We start from the raw sequence: 21,818 nt of genomic DNA, 5'->3' as shown, positions 1-21,818 counted from the left end.
ACATTTAGGGACAATTGATCACGCCAATTCACTACCCTGCAAATCTTTGGACTATGGGAGGAAACGGGAGGACCTGGAGGAAACTCTCACGGACAAGAGGAGAATGTGAAAACTCCAGCAAGACAGCCACCCAAGACCTGAAGCCACTGTGTCGCCTGTCTCAAAAGCTCCAATTGTCCCAACATCCATAGCCTTTTGGGGGAGTAAATTTTTACCACCCTTTGTGTAAAGAAATACTTCCGGGTTTCACTTCTGAATGGCTTGGCTCCAATTCATACTTGAATTCCCGACTAAAAAGCAATTGCTCTGCAGTTACCCTGGCCTGGATTCACCCCTACCCGGTGGGGCGGGGGGGTCCTGGCGTAGCTGAGTGGCGCCAACCACTCCGGCGTCGGGCCGCCCCAAAGGTGCGGAAGTCTCCGCACCTTTAGGGGCCAAGCCCTCACATTGAGGGGCTAGGCCCACGCCGGAGTGGTTCCCACTCCGCTGGCTGGCGTGAACGGCCTTTGGCGCCACGCCAGCCGGGGCCGAAAGGACTTCGCCGGCCGGCGTAAGTCCGCGCATGCGCCGGAGCGTCAGCAGTTGCTGACCTCAACCCGGCGCATGCGCAGGGGAGGGGGTCTCTTCCGCCTCCACCATGGTGAAGACCACGGCAAAGGCGGAAGAAAAAGAGTGCCCCCACGGCAATCGCCCGCCCGCCGATCGGTGGGCCCCGATCGCGGGCCAGGCCACCGTGGGGGCATCCCCTGGGGTCAGATCGTCCCCCCCCCCCCGCCCCCCAGGACCCCAGAGCCCGTTGGCGCCGCCAATCCCGCTGGTCAGGTAGGTGGTTTAATCCACGCCGGTGGGAGACGCCTGTCAGCGGCAGGACTTCGGCCCATCGCGGGCTGGAGAATCGCCGTTGGGGGCCCCCCGACTGGCACGGGGGGCCCGCCGACTGGGGGGGTCGGAGAATCCCGCCCCAGATCCTTTTTACCATGTTAAACACCTCGAGCAGATGACCACTAAATTTCAGATATCCAAGGAATTGCAAGCCAAGCTATGGCGAATGACAAATCTCTTTGCCATAGACACCCACAACATTCTGACACACCTTCCCAACTGGAACTAGGGTCCAAACAGGGGTTCCCAGTTATGAGCAATGATAAGTGTTTTTGCAATCTATCTGATTTGTCTTCCTTTGCCTTTCTTCACCTCTGCTGTAGTTCTGAACATCGTGGACAATTCTGAGGACAAAAAAGTCTCTGGGTTACATCTGCATCACTGAAGTTGCGGCTAAAATGGCGGCAGTTCGGGAAATCCCCCTGCCCCTCTTCTGGTATTGGTGTAATTTACAGGCCAGCCCTGGTCAGGCGTTATTGTTAAACTCAACATCCGTAACAGTGAGAGAAAGTATTGGAATAAATCCTCGGGGCGGTGGCAGGGATGCCATGTTGCTATAACCCAGCTGGAATACACAGTCGAGAGCTAGTTTAGGTCAATGGGCTAGACAGCTGGTTTGTGATGCAGAACAAGGCCAGCAGCACAGGTTCAATCCCCGTACCAGCCTCCCCGAACAGGTGCCGGAATATGTCGACTAGGAGCTTTTCACAGTAACTTCATACTTGTGACAATGTGGTAGTCACCACTGTTGTATTATGTGTACTGCATACGAGGGTATTACGGTAAGGCCCCTGTACTATAGGTACGGGGGTAGTTCCCTGCCTGCTGGCTCCACCCAGTAGGTGGAGTATAAATGTGTGGGCTCTCCAAGCTGCAGCCATTTTGGCAGCAGTTGTGGGAGGCTCCACATCTCTGCGTAATAAAGCCTCGATTACACTCTACTCTCGTCTTGTCGTAATTGATAGTGCATCAATTTATTACGCAGAGATTTTAAAACCCCACATGTGCGACCTGCAGGCGCCGCCATCTTCCTCGCCTCAGGCCACGTGCAGCCCATGGGCGCCGCCATCTTGCTCCCCTCACAACACGCGCGGCCCGTGTGCGCTGCCATCTTGCCTGCCTCAGGACACATCCGGCCCATGGGCGCCGCCATGTTCCCTGCCTCAGAATCCCTGCTCGTCGGGCACCTCATCGGGCCACTCATTGCCTGCAACTGCCGCCAACCATCTATGCCTGGCCTCCATCTCGATCGACCAGTCACGACCGCACAATCTCGCGACTACGTCAACAACAGTGAAGGTCGACGGGCGCAAGATATCCTGCCTTCTGGACTCCGGGAGCACTGAGAGCTTCATTCACCCCGATACGGTAAGTCACTGCTCCCTCATGGTCCACCCCATCAACCAGAGAATCTCCCTGGCCTCCGGATCCCACTCCGTGGCGATCCGGGGGTACTGCACCACCACCCTCACCGTCCAGGGCGTAGAGTTCAGCGGCTTCCGGCTCTACGTCCTCCCCAACCTCTGCGCTGCCTTGCTACTCGGCCTGGACTTCCAGTGCAACCTCCAGAGCTTAACTCTGAAATTTGGCGGGCCCCTACCACCCCTTACTGTATGTGGCCTCACGACCCTTAAGGTCGTGTTTGCCTGTTTGCGAACCTCACACCGGATTGCAAACCCGTCGCCACCAGGAGCAGACGGTACAGTGCCCAGGACAGGACCTTCATCAGGTCTGAGGTCCAGTGGCTGCTGTGGGAAGGCATTATCGAGGCCAGCAACAGCCCCTGGAGAGCCCAAGTGGTAGTGGTGAAAACTTGGGAGAAAAACAGGATAGTTGTTGACTACAGTCAGACCATCAATCGGTACACGCAGCTCGACGCGTACCCCTTCCAAGCATATCTGATATGGTCAATCAGATTGCACAGTACCGGGTCTTCTCGACAGTGGACCAAAAATCTGCCTACCACCAGCTCCCCATTCGCAAGGCGGACCGCCAGTACACCGTGTTTGAGGTGGATGGCCGCATTTACCAATTCCTTAGGGTTCCCTTGGGCGTCATTAACGGGGTCTCGGTCTTCCAACGGGAGATGGATCGAATGGTTGACCGGTACGGACTGCGGGCCACTTTCCTGTACCTGGATAACGTCACCATCTGCGGCCACGACCAGCAGGACCACGACGCTAACCTTTCCAAATTCCTCCACCTAACTCCTCAACCCAACCTACAACAAGGAGACGTGCGTCCTTGGCTATGTGGTTCAGAACGGATTTCTAAGGCCCGACCCCGATCGCATGTGGCCCTTCAAGGAATTCCCCTCCCCACTGCCCCAAGGCCCTCACACGATGCCTGGGGTTCTTCTCGTACAAAGCCCAGTGGGTCCCTAACTATGCGGAAAAGGCCAGCCCACTTATCCACTCCACAGTTTTCCCCCTGACGACATCGACAAGGGCGCGATGCACGCGGTCGACGAGACGCTACCCTTCCAAGTCGAGTGCGATGCATCAGACGTCGCTTTGGCCGTCACCCTCAACCAGGCAGGCAGGCCCGTGGCATTCGTTTCCCGCACCCTAGACTTCAAAGGGTCCCTCCCCTCCACCGATCGCAACACGTACTTTCTCAATGTGGTCGACGAATATTCAAGATTCCCCTTCGCCATCCCATACCCTGATATGACGTCTGCCACCATCATCAAAGCCCTCAACACTATCTTTGCTCTGTTCGGTTTCCCCGCCTACATCCACAGCAACCGGGAATCCTCATTGATGAGCGATGAGCTGTGTCAGTTCCTGCTCAGCAGGGGCATTGCCTCGAGCAGGATGACCAGCTACAACCCCTGGGGAAACGGGCAGGTGGAGCGGGAGAATGGGACGGTCTGGAAGGCCGTCCAACTGGCCCTACGGTCCAGAAATCTCTCGGCCTCCCGCTGGCAGGAGGTCCTTCCCGACGCCCTTCACTCCATTCGGTCGCTCCTGTGCACCGCGACTAACAAAAGCCCCCCATGAATGTCTCTTTGCCTTCCCCAGGAAGTCCACCTCTGGGGTTTCGCTCCCAACATGGCTGGCAGCTCCAGGACCCGTTCTCCTCCACAAGCACGTGCGGCTCCATAAGGCGGACCCGTTGGTTATGAGGGTACAGCTACTCCACGCCAACCCGCAGTACGCCGCTCCCTCAGGGACCTGGTGCCAGCTGGGTCCCCACACACCCCCCCCCCTCTGCTCCGGCACCACCCTCCCTCCCCCTGGCACACTCCACCACAGCCCCCGCTCCAGGATGATCCGTCCTCCCCTTGGTCCCACCCAGGGATGAAGATGAGGTCGCCACGTTCCCGGAGTCACCGAAGGCTGAACTGACGCCTGAATCGCCACCAGAACTGCGGCGCTCACAATGACGGATCAAGGCGCCCGATCATCTAAATTTGTAATCTCTTTCTTAAATGTTAAACAACCTGTATGTAAATAGTTTTCCACCACCCCAGCTGGACTCTTTTTAAACAGGGGGTGAATGTGGTAGTCACCACTGTTGTATTGTGTATACTGCATACGAGGGTATTACGGTAAGGCCCCTGTATTACAGGTATGGGGGTAGATCCCTGCCTGCTGGCTCCACCCAGTAGGCGGAGTATAAATGTGTGGGCTCTCCGAGCTGCAGCCATTTCGGCAGCAGCTATAGGAGTCAAAACATCTCTGCGTAATAAAGCCTCGATTACACTCTACCCTCGTCTTGTCGTAATTGATAGTGCATCAGACAATAAAATATTATTATTGATGGGCACACTAGCTTCTTTTTGTGCCTTTGATTTTTCCGACTCTCTGACTTTCCAAGGCCCCATCTCAAAATGCGATTGGTTATGATCGCTGATGTGTGTGTCAATGCGGGCTCAGAAGGCAGCACTTTCGTCTCTGAGTCGGACTGTTTATGTCCTGCCTCAGAACCCGAAGCGCAGAAAAACTAGGCTGCCAAAAACTGGGCAGCACAAGTGGATAGCACTGTAGCTTCACAGCGCCAGGTTTGATTTCCCGCTGGGTCACTGCTTGTTCGGTGTCTGCACGTTCTCCCCGTGTCTGCGTGGGTTTCTTCCGGGTAGTCCGGTTTCCTCCACAGTCCAAAGACGTGCAGGTTATATGGATTGGCCATGATAAATTGTCTTTCGTGACCAAAAAGGTTGGGAGAGGTTATTTGGTTACGGGGATGGGGTGGAGGTGAGGGCTTAAGTGGGTCGGTGCAGTCGCGATGGGCCGAATGGCCTCCTTCTGCACTGTATGTTCTATGTGCTACATCCAGTTCGGTTCGGAAGGAGTGCCACATTGTCAGCGGAGCTGCCTCCCGGATGCCACGTTAACCCAGGGTAGAAATAAAAGACCCCGTGGTACTTTTTCCAAAGACCAAGGGAGTTAATCCCGGTGCGTTGGCCAAAATTTATCCTTCAACCAACTTCATAAAAAGAAGAATCATCGCTTGGCTGTTGGTGGGATGTTGCTGTGTGTAAATTGGCTGCTGTATTTCCTATGTTACAACAGTAACCATAATTCATTGGCGCTAAAGTGCTTTGACATGTCCGGACATGTAAGGAGCTGCATAAATGCTGTTCCTTTTTCTTCTTCGGCCCGTGACGTGTGCTTCTATTTTTAAAATCAGGTTAAACTATCAAAAGCAAGTCAGCGACTGTGGGACACCACCACTGGGACTGGGACCAAAGCAAACACCAGTCTGGAAAAAACATCCCATTTTCACTGTCCGTCCTTGACTTTTTATTATAAAAACAAGATGAATAATTTGCATTGTGTTATTTCATTGAATGATTGCCAGACAAGAGACAAACTTCCTGTTCTTGAAGATTTGTTCCGGTCCTTTCAGTTTTTCCGATTCTTTATCATTCAGGTGACACCCTTTTTTCACAAATCTTTACTTCTGTGGACAAGTCGCGCCAAGGGAATGGGATGAATTTTACGAATGATACTTGTGCTCGCTTGAGAGTGGAAAAGGAGTCTTTTAATTGAGACGTTTGAGATGATTGGAGGATTTGAAAGGGTAGGTGGATTGGGTTGGATTTTACACTCCCCCACCAGCAGGTTTGAAGGGGGGGGGAGGAGGGGGGGCTTGTAAAATCCAACAGTCGCTTGCCCAACACCTATCTGCCTGCTCCCGACCCGTTGGAAATTTGATAAAAGTGTGGGGGTGGTGTGGTGCATGCTGCCGGCCCTTGAGCCCACTGAAGGCCTGAAGTGACCAAATAATGGTGACTTAAGTGCCTCATATCACCCCCTGCTGGTATTTTACCCGCAATGGGGAGAGATCCAGAGGTAGAACTGTAGGTTTGCGAGGGCCAGGCCTCCCATTTTCTTTTCCTTTGTAGGTTCTTATCTTGGTTCTCGTGTTCTCCACACCCCCCCCCACCCCACACCCCACACAAATGCCATGGTTCGTTTGTCTACCATGTTAAAAAAGGCCTTGGGAATGTAGATTGGGTGGGATACGAACAGGAAGAGGAACCTGGGCAATACGTTCATTTTGATTGCCTGCACTCTTCCAGCAAGCGAGAGTGGGAGTGGGCCCGACCTTTCCAGGCCCCTTTTGACTTCCTCCCCCAGACTCATCCAAGTTCTATTTGTGAATGCATATCCAGTTGTGGGCTATTTGAATCCCCAAGTCACAGAATTTGGTCTGGGTTTGTTTGAACGGCAGTGCATCCAGCTCTGTCCCTCCTCCCTGCAAGTTCACAGTGAAGATCTCACTTTTGCTCAGGTTAAATTTGTAACCCGAGAAGGCTCCGAACTCCTTTGATTGTTTGATTAACCCGCCCATGCTGGCCCAGGGGGTTTGAGATGTAAAGGAGCAGATCATCCCCGCAGAATCAAACTCTATACTTTCAGACTACCTCCCTATCACTTTGCCACTCTGAGGGTGGATCGCCAGTGGCTCGGTTCCCCGAGTAAACAGCAGCAGGGACAATGGACATCCCTGCCTTGTCCCTCTGTGCAGTTCGAAGTATTCAGAGGTGGTGGTGTTTGTCTGTACGCTCACCATGGGAGTGCTGTGCAGCAGTTTCACCCAGGAGGTGACCCTGGTTCAAACCCAAACCATTCCAGGATATCTATGAAGTACTTTCATTCGACCCTGTTGAAGACCTTTTCTGCGTCCAGGGAGATGATCACATCTGGTGTTCTCTCCTCGGATGTGGTCATTATCACGTTTGCAGTCAGCTGCCTACCCTAGACGAAGCCCGTCTGGTCCTCCGTGACTACCTCTGGTACGTAACTCTCCAGCCGCCTTGTCAGGGCCTTTGTCAGGATTTTTGCGTCTATGTTGACCTTAACGAGCGAGTCTACAAACATCTTTCAGAGGTGCTTGGCGAATGCTGTTGCAAATTTTTTGTAGAAGTCCGCCGGGAATCCATCTGGTCCCGGCGCCTTCCCCGCATGCATGGAGACGATACTCTCCATGTCTTCTCCCAGTTCTAGTGCTGCTTCCAGATCCGCCTCTTCTCTTCCCCGCAACCGACATGTCCAGTCTGTTGAGGAACTGTTTCATCCCCATTTCCCCTTCAGAGGACTCAGAGGTGCACAGCCGCTGGTAAAAGGACTCGAAGGCCTTATTGAACCTTTCTGGCATGGCCACGAGCCTCCGCTGTTGTCCGTAACCTGGGCTATTTCCCTCATAGTTGCCTGCTTTCTCAGTTGGAGGGTCAGCAGGCAGCTGGCCTTGTCTCCATGTTTGTAGAAGATCCCCCCGTATCTGGTGGAGCTGGTGCACTGCTCTCCAAGTGGAGGACAGGTCCAAGTCTATTTGTAGCTTCTTCCTTCCTGCCAGTAGCTCTCCGGCCGGGGTCGAGGAGTACCGCAGTCAACCAGCCGCTGACTGGCAGCCCTCTCCTTCCTATCTTTACACGCTTTGTATGCAATAATTTCCCCCCTTAACACTGCCTTCAGCGCCTCCCAGAACTTGGAGGGTGAGATCTCCCCGTTCTGGCTGTTGGTAACATACCCGTCTATGGTCTGGGATATCTGTTTGCAGAATGCTTGTCAGTTTGGTACTGGTGCAGTTTCGCAATGATGGCTCCCGTCTGCTTCCCGGCCTTGGGCTTTAGCCGGAGTGACCTGTGGGCTCTGTCCACTTCTGGGGGTGTCGGGAAGCTTCCCCCTCCAACCATCTTCCCCAGCATCTGTGCTACATATCCCGTAGAGTTCCTGTTCTCCGGATTCTCCGGTAGGCCCGAATTACGGAGGTTTTGGCAACGCGACTGGTTCTCTTGGTCCTCGACCTTAGTGTCCTTTGCGTCACCACCAACCTTGCCATCTCTGTCTCCAGTGAGGCGATCCAATCACTCTGGTCGCTCGCCACATTCCCCACCTCTCTGATCGTCACCTCCTGTGTCTCTAGACGCCACTCCACCTTTTCCAGGGCTGCTTGCAAGGTGACCAGTGCATCCGCTACCGCCCCTTTTACCATCACCATCATTCGCCAGCGCCCTTGAGCTCTTGGAGTTCCTGTGTTAGGAATTCCCTCCATTTGTTCATTAGGAGGTAGCCCGGAATAGGCAGTCTACCCCGTTCAGGTGTGGCCAGGACCTTGTCGCCCCACGTGATCGCAATCGCCTTGGTCTTTCTCTCCAGGCTTTTACTGTCTCTGCCGTCTGTTCGGCTCCTCAGGTTGTTGTTGCCTGGCATGTTTCGTTCATTGTGGTGGTATTGGAGGAGGGTGGGGGTTTTTGTCCCAGGTTTAGCGGGCTAAACAGTGCCTAATTTTGAGGTTCCAGTGGGAAAGCCATCTTTCCTGTGTCCACTCAGCCCATCCCCATTACCGGAAGTGGCAGCATTGTTGTCTGCTGGATGATGCGGTGCTGGAGCCGAGTTGTTTCGATTTCCAGAAGGCCTTTGACAAGGTGCCGCATAGGAGACTGTGAAATAAGTTAAGAGCACATGGTGTTAAGGGTAAGATCCTGACATGGATAGAGGATTGGATGACTGGCAGAAGGCAGGGAGTGGGGATAAAGGGGTCTTTTTCAGGATGGCAGCCGGTGGCTAGTGGTGGGCCTCAGGGGTCTGTGCTGGGACCACAACTTTTCACAATATACACAAATGATCTGGAAGAAGGAACTGAAGGCACTGTTGCTAAGTTTTCAGAAGATACAAAGATCTGTAGAGGGACAGGTAGTATTGAGGAAGCAAGGGGGCTGCAGAAGGATTTGGACAAGCTAGGAGAGTGGACAATGAAGTGGCAAATGAAATACAATGTGGAAAAGTGTGAGGTTATGCACTTTGGAAGGAGGAATTTAGGCATAGACTATTTTCTAAATGGGGAAATGCTTCGGAAAGCAGAAGCACAAAGAGACTTGTGAGTCCTTGCTCAAGATTCTCTTAAGGTCAATGTGCAGGTTCAGTCGGCAGTTAAGAAGGCAAATACAATGTTAGCATTCATGTCAAGAGGGCTAGAGTACAAGACCAGGGATGTGCTTCTGAGGCTGTATAAGACTGGTCAGACCCTATTTGGAGTATTGTGAGCAGTTTTTGGCCCCGTATCTAAGGAAGGATGTGCTGGCCTTGGAAAGGGTCCAGAGGGGATTCACAAGAATGATCCCTGGAATGAAGAACTTGTCGTATGAGGAACGGTTGAGGACTCTGGGTCTGTACTCGTTGGAGTTTAGAAGGATGAGGGGGGGATCTTATTGAAACTTACAGGATACTGCGAGGCCTGGATAGAGTGGATGTGAAGAGGATGTTTCCACTTGTAGGAAAAACTAGAACCAGAGGACACCATCTCAGACTAAAGGGACGATCCTTTAAAACAGAGATGAGGAGGAATTTCTTCAGCCAGAGGGTGGTGAATCTGTGGAACTCTTTGACGCAGAAGGCTGTGGAGGCCAATTCACTGAGTGTCTTTAAGGCAGAGATAGATAGGTTCTTGATCAATAAGGGGATCACGAGTTATGGGGAGAAGGCAGGAGAATGGGGCTGAGAAAATATCAGCCATGATTGAATGGCGGAACAGACTCGATGGGCCGAGTGGCCTAATTCTGCTCCTATGTCTTATGGTCTTATGGTTCTTTGTCAAATGGCCTCACCATCACCACAGGAATGGCCAATGTCCTCCCAGGCCAGATAGAGGGCTCTGTCCTCAGCGTCCGTGAGAACCTTCAATTCTGGCATTCCTCCACCTGTCTGCGATCTTTCCCTCTTGTCTGAGCCAACTTTCCCTGCATGAAAACAGATGGCGAGAATCTGAGCAGGACGCGTGCCAGGGCTGATGATAAGGATGGCTGGCATGTGTGGATGGTGAGTGAGACCAGTGAGCTGATGAGAGCATGAGCCGCAGGGCAGATGGAAATGTGTGTGGGAGAGCGAATGGTGGTGTCTCTTTAGCTGGCAGCGAGTGAGATCTCTGTGGATCTGTAATGGTTGTGTGAGCGTCTGATTTGAGAGTGATGAGAACATTGACTTAACCTGACAGAACGGAGAAAATCATTCACCCTCTTCCTGCACTGGATGGCTGTCCTCTTCCGCAGGGAGCTGTCACTCATGACAGCTGCCTTCGCCTCCCATGCTGGGGTGGTGGTGACCTTGCTGGCCGCTTTCCTTCCTGTGCACAGATGGAGGACATCATGTTGGGCCTCCACTGCATCCAGGAGTGGCTCCATGAGGGGCGTCTGAGAACTTGGGAGCCGATTTCCTCCCAGTCATCACTTAACTTGTGACCTCCAAAGTATGGCTGGTGTACACTTGGGGCAGCCTTTGAACATGGCTTCCAGATGATTGCAGCGCTGAGGGGATGGCGGGGTGGGAAAACCGAGGTCACCCTGCCCGCAATCCGGCGTCAAACCCGTGCATGAAAATCTTTGGCAGTAAGTGCCGTGCAAGTTGGTGGAAAAAGACGCCATTGCCGTCGAGGGATCAACACCGCTTTGCTCGCCCGGCATTACCTTTTTCGGGAAAATCTCACCCAATGATTTGGAGGGTTGCCTGCTTTTTCAGTTGAAATAGCCGAAGACCACAATAAGGAACGAGTTACACATATTTTGTAGACAAAGTGATGTTTAAGGAATGGCGCAGTCGGAAAATTATTTTTACGTATCTGCTTTCAAACATGTATTATTGGCCCAACGTAAAGGATGGGACTTTCTCCCGCTGAAGTTGACCCCTGTTGACAAGTTCCCCAGCAGCAGGACGTGTGAGCTACTCGAAGGCCCACAGACTTCGGCGGGACTCGAATATCCCAGGCAGAAAATCCCGGTCAAATGCTAATTATACTGGGATGGTTCTGGTTCACACACAGACACACAGCCACCAAGCCAAAGAAAGAGCCAAAGAAAGAGATGGAATGGGGGGTGGGGGGTGGGGGCTGGGGACACACACTCACTCCTGCACAAAGCAACAGGGATATATAATGAGGGGAGGACGGATGCATTGGGGTTGGATGGAATGTAAACGTTTGACATCCTCTCAAACCTGATGCCAGGCCAACTCCAACCTGCCCACTTGGTTGGAGTGGGTGTGGGAACATTTAAAAAACCCACTCTCAGGAGGTGGGTTATTCAATAATAATCTTTGTATTATCCCAAATCGGCTTACATTAACACTGCAATGAAGTTACTGTGAAAAGCCCCAAGTCGCCACATTCCGGCGCCTGTTCGGGTACACAGAGGGAGAATTCAGAATGTCCAATTCATCTAACAGAACGTCTTTCAGGACTTGTGGGAGGAAACCGGAGCACCTGGAGGAAACCCATGCAGACACGGGGAGAACGTGCAGACTCCGCACAGACAGTGACCCAAGCTGGGAATCGCATATCGAACCTGGGACCCTGGCGCTGTGAAGCAACAATGCTAACCAATGTGCTACCACGTGGCACCCATTTAAATATCTTAATGATGGTGGATTTTAGATTTAATGCTGGCTGGCTGGATTTCCTTAGCCTCAGGAAGTAACGCAACTAAATGGAAGTCCAACAGGTCAGGACCTTTCCAGTCTTGACGAAGGGGAGTGAGCAGGGACTGGGAACCAGGTTCAAGAGGCCAGGGAAGGTTGATCTTGCCGGGAGAGAGCCTCTGATGGGCGTTGCGGAGTGGGTAGGAGGGGGTGCAGAGAGGAGATCCTCATCCCCTCTCCCAACACCAGCCTGTGCAGCAACGCTGTTGATCCTCTCACCGGGAAAGAGCAATTGAACCCCGGACCCTGGAGTCTCCCACCCTGGTCTCCCCTGAGTCTTCCACCTGGTACCCTGCAGTCAACCCCCTGGTCGCCAGAACAGAGCAGGACATATATTCCCTTCAATGGCCAATTCCCGCCACTGTGTTGTGCGAAAAGAAGGAACGTGCATTTATATAGCGCCTACCACAACCTCAGGCTGTTCCGAAGCATTTTGCAACCAAAGGTCCACTTTTGAAGTGTGGTCACTATTGTAATGTAGGAAACACAGCACCCAAGTTTCACACAGCAAGATCCCACAGCAATGTGATTATAGACCAGATAATCAATAGAAGGAAGCAGTAGCCTGTTCCTTTAATTCAAACGGAAGGCCCTGCTGTTTTAGACTGGCGGTTGCCAATTGACTGGCATCAGGGATGGCTCGGTTTTATGGATTTGGCTGATGGTCAATGAATTGGCCCAAAAGGCTGTGCTCTGCCTGGTAACAGGCGGTGATTGGATATTATCCCACTGGACTGTTTTACAGAGCAACAAGGTTCCATTTTGCTTTCACTTTTAATTTTGTCAGCACGGAGGTAAAAGATCCAGTTAAATCTTTAGAGAAAGTTGCTGCTCAGGCTCTTCAAAAAAAAAAGACCCAGCTAAATTTCTCTTCAATAAGCCTGTTGGTGTTGGATCCCTGAAGCCAGGGCCTGAAGGCAGGCCATAAACTGAGAGCAAAATATGGCGAAACAAGAACTCTGTCTCACTAGGAAAATTGTGAGCACGGACAGCAAAAAAAGGCTGTGATTTACAAGCTTACTGTGGAGTAAACCTGCAATTATTGGCTAATTCACTTGTGCTGCGACTCTGGAGAGCAAAGGGGCTGGAATTGACACCAAGATTGGTGGAGTAGTGGATGAGGTGGAGGGCTGTTGTCGGCTGCAAAGAGACATTGATAGGATGCAGAGCTGGGCCGAAAAATGGCAGATGGAGTTTACGTCTGATAAGTGCGAGGTGATTCATTTTGTAGGACAAATTTGAATGCAGTTTACAGGGTCAACAGCAGGGTCCTGAGGAATGTGGAGGAACAGAGAGATCTTGGGGTTTATGTCCACAGATCTCTGAAGGTTGCCACTCAAGTGGTTGGAGCCGTGAACAATGCCTATAGTGTGTTAGCGTTTATTAACAGGGGGCTTGAGTTTAAGAGCCGTGGGGTTATGCTGCAACTGTACACGACCCTGGTGAGACCACATTTGGAGTATTGTGTGCAGTTCTGGTTACCTCATTATAGGAAGGATGTGGAAGCATTGGAAAGGGGGCAAAGGATTCTGCCTGGTTTGCAGGATAGGTCTTATGAGGAAAGGTTGAGGGAGCTAGGGCTTTACTCATTGGAGCAAAGGAGGATGAGAGGCGACTCAATAGAAGTTTATAAAATGATGAGGGGGATAGATAGAGTGGACATTCAGAGACTATTTCCTCAGGTGGATTTAGCTGTTACAAGGGGGCATAACTATAAGGTTCGGGGTGGGAGATGTAGGAGGGATGTCTGAGGTAGGTTCTTTACTCAGAGAGTGGTTAGGGTGTGGAATGGACTGCCTGCTGTGATAGTGGAGTCGGACACTTTAGGAACTTCCAAGCGGTTATTGGATAGGCACATGGAGCACATCAGAATGACAGGGAGTGGGATAGCTTGATCTTGGTTTTCGGACAAAGTACGGCACAACATCGAGGGCCGAAGGGCCTGTTCTGTGCTGTACTGTTCTATGTTATAATTGACCAAGCACTTGCCCAAGATGGCATAACAATTACCTGTTTGCACCATCCCGTTCACTGGTACAGGGCACAAAACTGATGCCAGCGGGGGACCAGAGCATTGTAATGGGATGGGCGCCGGGCATCGGTCCCGTTTGCTGCCCGCGTTGGATTCTTCACGCCCGCTGCCAGTAGCAGTGTTTCCGATGTGGCAGAGAATCCAGCCCAGCATCATCAACCGTGCAGCGCTCCCTCTGCACTGCACTGGAGTACCAGAATAAATATTGTGCTCACATTCTCTGAAGCGGGATTTGAACACAAAATCGTGCGCCTCAGAACTGAGAATTCTGCATGACTGACGTGGTCAGCGGGATTCTCCATTGCGCTGGCAGCGCACCCAAGCCCGCGGCTTTCCTGGGGGTGTGGGGTGGCCAGAATGGGAAATCCCTTTGGAGAGGGTGCGCCGCCTCGAAAAGTGCGGCTGGCGTACCAGAGAATCCAGCTCGGTATGTTTCAATCAAGAGGCTGTATTTTCAAGACAATTGGCTGGGTTTATCCAGCAGGTTGTCAACCCACAGCGTCACATTTACATCTGGTGCCTGGTTGAAATTCAAACCCCATTTCCCCTTGCTTGCCCCAGGTTAGGACATCAATTAATTTGTTGTTGCAATAAAATACGCCGACTTTTTTTTCAAAGGAAGGTCTGAGAATGAAACGCATTTGATTTGAACGATGAACAGCATGGACACTCGATCAGTCATAGAAATGAATGCTTTGGTATCTGCCTTAATTTAAACCCAGTCACAGGAAAGCAGCCTGTATTATAGGAGCGTGATGGTTTCATTCACCATTCTCCATTATCACCTGATGACCAAGTTCAAGTTTCAGGTAGAACCAATGACATGATAAACAAAGTAAGTAGTCACACATCTCATTGCTGTTTGCAGGTTGTTGCTACATTCGAAAAGCTTGGACACTTTCATCACACAATCCCTGCAATTTAAAACAATGACATGTGGATTGCGCCAGATGCTTTGTAGTTCACGCGCCATCTGCAATGCAAAGACAAGTCTTTCCTTGTTTCCAAAAAACCCTGTTGAGTCTTAACCATTCTGTCGTTCGCAAATGATTGGTGGACTTTAATTCCCCACAGCAGTAAGTTTGGAGGTGGGTGCATTTAACATAGCAGGAGGGTACGGGATGGGGACCCCGCTGCCTACCCATTTCCACCCATTTAACCCTGGAGTGAGAAGGCTCGTCAATAGCCACTCAACCCAGATACAAACTTATGCACTCAAATGGGTAACTAATGCCCACTTAATGGTCTCAGGTTGGCGCAGTTACCACTCAGGGCGTGTGAAAAATAAACTGTGCCAGACCTGCTTGCGGGCTTCAGAAGGGAGTAGGTGTCTGTTCCGCCATTTAATAGGATCATGGCTTATCTGATTGTAACCTCAACTCCACATTCCCACCTACACCCGCTGACCTTTCACCCCCTTGTCAATCAAGAATCTATCCACCTTTGTCTTATAAACATTCAAAGACTCTGCTTCCACTGTCTTTACAGGAAGAGAGTTCCAACGACTCAGCGACCTTCTGAAGGAGGCTCATCTCTGTGTTAAATGAATGAACCCTTGTCTGATACAGTGACCCCTAGTTCTAGGTTCTCCTACAAGATGAATAGTTCACTGGGTCAGCTATAGGAAAGGTGCCACGAGATATAGGAGGATACATTTTTTGGGGAGGATTAGTTAAGATTCGCAGAAGGCTGTGGAGGCCAATTCACTGAGTGTCTTTAAGACAGAGATAGATAGGTTCTTGATTAATAAGGGGATCAGGGGTTATGGGGAGAAGGCAGGAGAATGGGGATGAGAAAATATGAGCCATGATTAAATGGCGGAGAAGGCTCGATGGGCCGAGTGGCCTAACTCTGCTCCTATGTCTTATGGCCTTACGGTCTTATGTCTCAAGCTGCATTAACTAGGTTTGCGGTAGTGGAGGGTGGTGGGGAGAGGGGGTGTGTGGGGGAGAGGAGGCGGCTGTGAATGAAGACAAACGTCCCTTCTGGTTGGAAAATCTATATTACACTTTTATTATGTTCGTGAATGACTGCACAATGTTCTCGCCATTCGCAACTCCTCAGATAATGAAGCAGTCCATGTCCAAATGCAGCAAGACCTGAACAATATCCAGGCTTGGGCTGACAAGCGACAAGTTACATTCAGGCCAGATTAAGTACCAAGCAATGACCATCTCCCACAAGAGAGGGTCTAACCACTGTTACTTGACATTCAATGGCATTACCACTGCTGAATCCACCACAGTCAATATCCTGGGGGTTACCATTGATCAGAAACTGAACTGGACTAGCCACATTAATAGGCCAAAGGATAGGAATCCTACGTCGGGTAACTCACCTCCTGACCCCCCAAAGCCTGCCCACCACCTGCAAGGCACAAGTCAGGAGCGTCATAGAGTACTCTCCACTTGCCTGGATGAGTGCAGCTCCAACAACGTTCAAGAAGCTCAACACCATCCAGGACAAAGCAGCCCGCTTGATTGCTCTACCTTCCACAAACATTCAATCTCTCCTCTAACAACAAACAGTGGCAGCCATGCATACCATCTACAAGATACACTGCAGTAACTCGCCAGGTTCCTTAGGCAGGACCTTCCAAACCCACAATCACTACCATCTAGAAGGGCAAGAGCAGCAGATACCTGGGAACCCCACCACCTGAAGGTTCCCCTCCAAGTCACTCACCATCCTGACTTGGAAATATATCCCCGCTCCTTCACTGTCATTGAGCCAAAATCCTGGAACTCCCTCCCTAGCAGCACAGTGGGTGTAGCTACACTTCAGGGAGTGCAGCGGTTCAAGAAGGCAACGCACCTCCACATTCTGAAGGGCATCCAGGGATGGGCAATAAATGCTCGCCTAACCAGCGACTCCCACATCCCGTAGATGAATTTTTTAGAAATGTAGGTTGCTGCTGTTTTTCGGAGTTGAGGCAATTTTCCGGGTATGATGGCCGGGATTTTCCATCCGGCCACGGTGTGATCTTCTGCACCTGCCAAAGGTCCATTAACTTTGTGCGGGACTGGAAGATCCTGGCAGAGGACGGGGATGGAAAATCACGCCCTATGCATACGGCGATGACTTGTCGTCTCCAGATAGGTTTAGTTCCTTTTGTACACTGCTTCAAAACACTGGTGAACATGTTTACATCAGATTCCTGAAGCAGCCATCAATCCAAATCAGAAAAAAAAGTCTACTGAAGTGTGACATAATGCAGAGAGGAATTCAAGAACCAGCTAGTAACGAATACCTCACTGAGGGAATTAAACCCGGCTGCCTATCGACTGATCAAACGTGAGGCAGGAGGCAGCCTATCTCTTTTCCGCATGACTCAATTGTGTCGTCAGATCATTCAATGTCTCCCCGGCTGATTATCTTTATTAATAACTGATGCACATCAACAAGAAACTAACAGTAAATGATCGATAGAGGAAATCAGAATCCTTTCATTCTTCACATCTCCTAAAAGAAATCAACTGCAGGTTGATAAAATCTGTCCTGATACACAAATCTTCCATTTATCTGCAGTTAATCACATTTGGCCTCTCTGAACCCGATCCAGATCCAAATCAAATTGAATTTATAAAGCACCTTCAATGAGCAAGCAGCACGACAATGTTCTCCAGAGGTGCAACATGTGCCAAATAGAATAAGAAAGCCAATTAGGGGATGTAATGAAAGGAAATGGAAAAGATAGATGAGATTATAGTTATTTGAAGAGAACAGTAAGTAAAATATTTTGTTCAGTCTAAAAGGGTGTATTAAAAATAATACCTACTTAAAACCCAAAGCACTTCCAGGAAGCTGAATAGATTTATTGTATGAAGTCACACAAAAACATTGCACAAGTTGTGTTTTCAATTTAGTAAAAGTGTTTGAATTTACGACAGAGTTACTTCATATTAATATGTAACACCTCCATTGCCGTGAGCCTCAAATGATCCAGACCAGGTTGCACACATAAGCACCTTTCATTGAAATATTATTGCACGATGCTGCACAGATGTGTGACGTCAACTGCAGCAGATGCTGTACACCTGAAATAAGGGGAGATAATGCTGGGAGTACTCAGCAGGGCAGACAGTAGCTGTAGAAAGAGAAGTAGAATTAATGTGGTCGATCAATGATCTTTCACCTCATGGAATGGAGGTGTACAAGTGGACCAGCACAAGAATAATGGAAAACATGCTGGAATGTAAGGCTGGCAGCAAGGATGAGGATCTTGAATTCAATGTGCTGGGAAATGGGGCCCAGTGCAGGAGCCCCTCGGGTTAGTATCTGTAATGAACTCCAATTGGCTTTATTGGTTGGCCAATTGGAGTATGAGCTCCCTCAATGATAGCTCATTGAGGGGGCCCATATAATCACCTGTGTAGGCTTTATGAGCAGTCTTAAGTTGACTGGACTGCTAGCAGCACTGTTTGTAGCTGCTCCTGTAATATCGTTATTGTAAATAAATATTGGTGTGGTGACGGAACTCCTGCCTCCCATGGATTACTACAGTGGCGACGGGGATGGGATTTAAAGTAGACGAGTCAGGCTTACACCCATTAGAAGACCAAGTAAGGGCAATAAAAGAAGCCCCAGCTCCCACCACGGTCCAGGAGTTACGATCATTTCTAGGGTTGGTAACCTATTATGGAAAATTTATAGAAAATAGGGCGTCCATCCTCGAACCCCTCCACCAGCTACTAAAAAAGAGGCAAGAATGGAAATGGTCCACCCGCCAAAACCGAGCATTTAGGGACATTAAGGAACAGCTGTCATCCGAAAATGTCCTAGAGCATTATGACCCAAGGAAGGAGTTGGTGGTCACTTGTGATGCATCCGCCTACGGGGTAGGAGCCGTCTTAGCCCATAGAGGAAGGAATGGGGAAGAACGGCCAATAGCCTACGCTTCGAGGACCTTGGCGATGGCTGAGAGGAAGTACGCCCAAATCGAGAAGGAAGGACTGGCGGTGATATTCGCAGTAAAAAAATTTCACCAGTATCTGTACGGGCGGAAATTCACCATAGTGACGGACCATAAGCCGTTATTAGGGTTATTAAAAGAAGACAAGTCAATACCCCCGATTGCATCAGCTAGAATCCAACGCTGGGCGTTGCTACTGGCGGCATATAGATACGTTCTGGAGCACAGACCAGGAACGCGAGTAGCACATGCAGATGCTTTGAGCAGACTTCCCCTCCCGGACACTCCGCCGCAAATACCAAAAGTAGAGGAGACAGTAATGACTCTAAATTTTCTGGACACCCTACCAGTAGACGCACAACATATTCGGTTGTGGACGCAAAAAGACCCAGTTTTAGCCAAGATGAAGCATTTACTGCTAACAGGGGAACTGGAAAGACCAGTGGAACCCCAGATGCACCCATACTGGAGCAGAAGGGACCAAATAACCGTAGAAGACGGTATCCTATTATGGGGAGCCCGGGTAATCGTCCCAACTCAGGGCCGTCAGGCAATCTTAACCGAGTTACATCACGGACACCCAGGGGTGTCGAAAATGAAGATGCTAGCTCGAAGCTACGTTTGGTGGCCAGGTTTGGACACAGACATAGCAGCCTTGGTACGTCGGTGCCAGGAGTGCCAACAGGGGCAAAGAGTGCCACCAGTGGCGCCACTGCACCCGTGGGAATGGCCAGGCAGACCGTGGACCCGCCTGCATATTGACCACGCCGGCCCTTTCATGGGCTCAATATTTTTGGTGATAGTGGACGCCCACTCTAAATGGTTGGACGTCCACCGGGTAAACACGGCAAGCACAGCATCGACAATTGAAAAGTTCAGGGCCTCGTTTGTAACACATGGATTTCCGGAGGTATTGATGTCGGACAACGGAACAGCATTCACAAGTAGGGAATTTGGGAAATTCCTGAAGGAAAACGGAGTCCGTCACATCAAAACGGCCCCTTACCATCCAGCGACCAACGGCCTGGTAGAGAGAGCGGTCCAGACACTTAAAGCGGAACTCAAGAAGCAGCCGGCAGTGTCAATGGACACAAAGCTCTCCCGTTGGCTGTTTGATTACAGGACCATACCGCATTCCACAACGGGTATACCGCCAGCTGAACTCTTAATGGGAAGGCGGCTGCGAACGAGGCTGAGTCTCCTTTTCCCAAATTTAACGGGGAAAGTGGAGAAACAACAGGAGGCACAACGCAGGGGGGATGATAATAGTCGGCAGCAGAGACATTTCCAGGTGAGGGCACCGGTTTGGGTCAGGAATTATGGGAATGGACCAATGTGGGTCAAAGGCATGGTAGAGTCCCAAACAGGGCCCATATCCTATGAGGTTTCAATAGGAGGTAAGGTGCTGAAGAAACACCTAGACCAAATAAGAGCAGCGGAACCACACCTGGAGGCAGGCGAAGCAGGACCGCCTCAAGCTGGGATAGCCCAGACGGAAAGGATACCCACACCCCAGCCCCGAGCAATTTCTCCAGACCCCGTCATCCAGTCGTCAGAGTCGGAGATGGACACGCTCGACGAGGCCGCCGTGACACCTCTCCCCAAGGAGGAGGAAGAACAACTTCCAAGGAGGTCGTCAAGGAAAAGACGGGCACCTATAAGGTACACCCCGCCCACGTCGGAGAACGACCCGGCGGACGACACAGAGGTGACAGACCCAGACATGAGGAGCAGGAAGAAGCTCAGAGGAATGCCAGCTGGCAGGAATTCCTCGGACCTTGGGGGGGGGGGGGGGAGGGGTGTAATGAACTCCAATTGGCTTTATTGGTTGGCCAATTGGAGTATAAGCTCCCTCAATGATAGCTCATTGAGAGGGCCCATATAATCACCTGTGTAGGCTTTGTGAGCAGTCTTAAGTTGACTGGACTGCTAGCAGCACTGTTTGTAGCTGCTCCTGTAATATCGTTATTGTAAATAAATATTGGTGTGGTGACGGAACTCCTGCCTCCCGTGGATTACTACAGTGTCCTAGGCCCAACCATCTCCAGCAGCTTCATCAATGACCTCCCTACATCAGGTCAGATGTGGGGATGTTCGCTGATGATTGCATAATGTCCAGCACCATTTGCGACACTCTGAGACGAAAGCAGTACACGTGCAAATGCAGCAAGACCTGGACAATATCCAGGCTTGGGTTGACAAATGGCAAGTAACATAGAACAAACAGTGCAGAAGGAGGCCATTCGGCCCATCGAGTCTGCACCGACCGACTTAAGCCTTCACACTGGTTTAGCACACTGGGCTAAATTGTTGGCTTTTAAAGCAGACCAAGGCAGGCCAGCAGCACGATTCAATTCCCATACCAGCCTCCCCGAACAGGCGCTGGAATGTGGCGACTAGAGGCTTTTCACAGTAACTTCATTGAAGCCTACGCGTGACAATAAGCGATTTTCATTCATTCATTCCACCCTATCTCCGTAACCCAATAACCCCTCCTAACCTTTTTGGTCACTCAGGCCAATTTAGCATGGCCAATCCACCTAACCTGCACGTCTTACCGGAGCTCCTGGAGGAAACCCACGCACACACGGGGAGAACGTGCAGATTCCTCACAGACAGCGACCCAGTGGGGGAATCGAACCTGGGACCCTGGCGATGTGAAGCTCCAGTGCTATCCACTTGTGCTACCGTGCGGCCCCCAAATATTCACACCATGCACATGCCAGGCAATGATCATCTCACTCCTTGACATTCAATGACATTACCATCACTGAATCTCCAACCGTCAACATCCTGGGGGTTACCATTGACCAGAAGCTGAACTGGACTAGCCACATTAATACTGTTTTTACAAGAGCATGTCAGAGGCTGGGAATCCTGTGGTGAGAAATTCACCTCCTGACTCCCCAAAGTCTGTCCACAAGGCACAAGTTAGGAGTGTGATGGAATATCCCCCACTTTCCTGGATGGGTGCATCTCCAACACTCAAGAAGCTCAACACCATCCAGGAGAAGACATCCCACTTAATTGGCACCCCTTCCACAAACATTCACTCCCTCCACCACCGATGAAG

The 21,818-nt window shown here is 50.8% G+C and overlaps 1 protein-coding gene across 1 annotated transcript in view; it reads left to right on the top strand.

The window, feature by feature from the left end:
- The window catches only part of LOC119975659 (uncharacterized protein K02A2.6-like), a gene marked incomplete at its 3' end in the record, with an annotated part of 38,016 nt that extends 18,208 nt beyond the window's left edge, over positions 1-19,808 (top strand). The window contains exon 2 of the mRNA XM_038815441.1: positions 19,257-19,808. Coding sequence (XP_038671369.1) covers positions 19,257-19,808 — 552 coding nt within the window. The remainder of the gene's footprint in view (positions 1-19,256) is intronic.
- Between the last annotated feature and the right edge of the window lie 2,010 nt (positions 19,809-21,818).

Source organism: Scyliorhinus canicula, chromosome 13 (genome assembly GCF_902713615.1).
Source record: "Scyliorhinus canicula chromosome 13, sScyCan1.1, whole genome shotgun sequence".
NCBI classification, from domain to species: Eukaryota; Metazoa; Chordata; class Chondrichthyes; order Carcharhiniformes; family Scyliorhinidae; genus Scyliorhinus; species Scyliorhinus canicula.
This window is presented reverse-complemented; position numbering and strand designations above follow the sequence as displayed.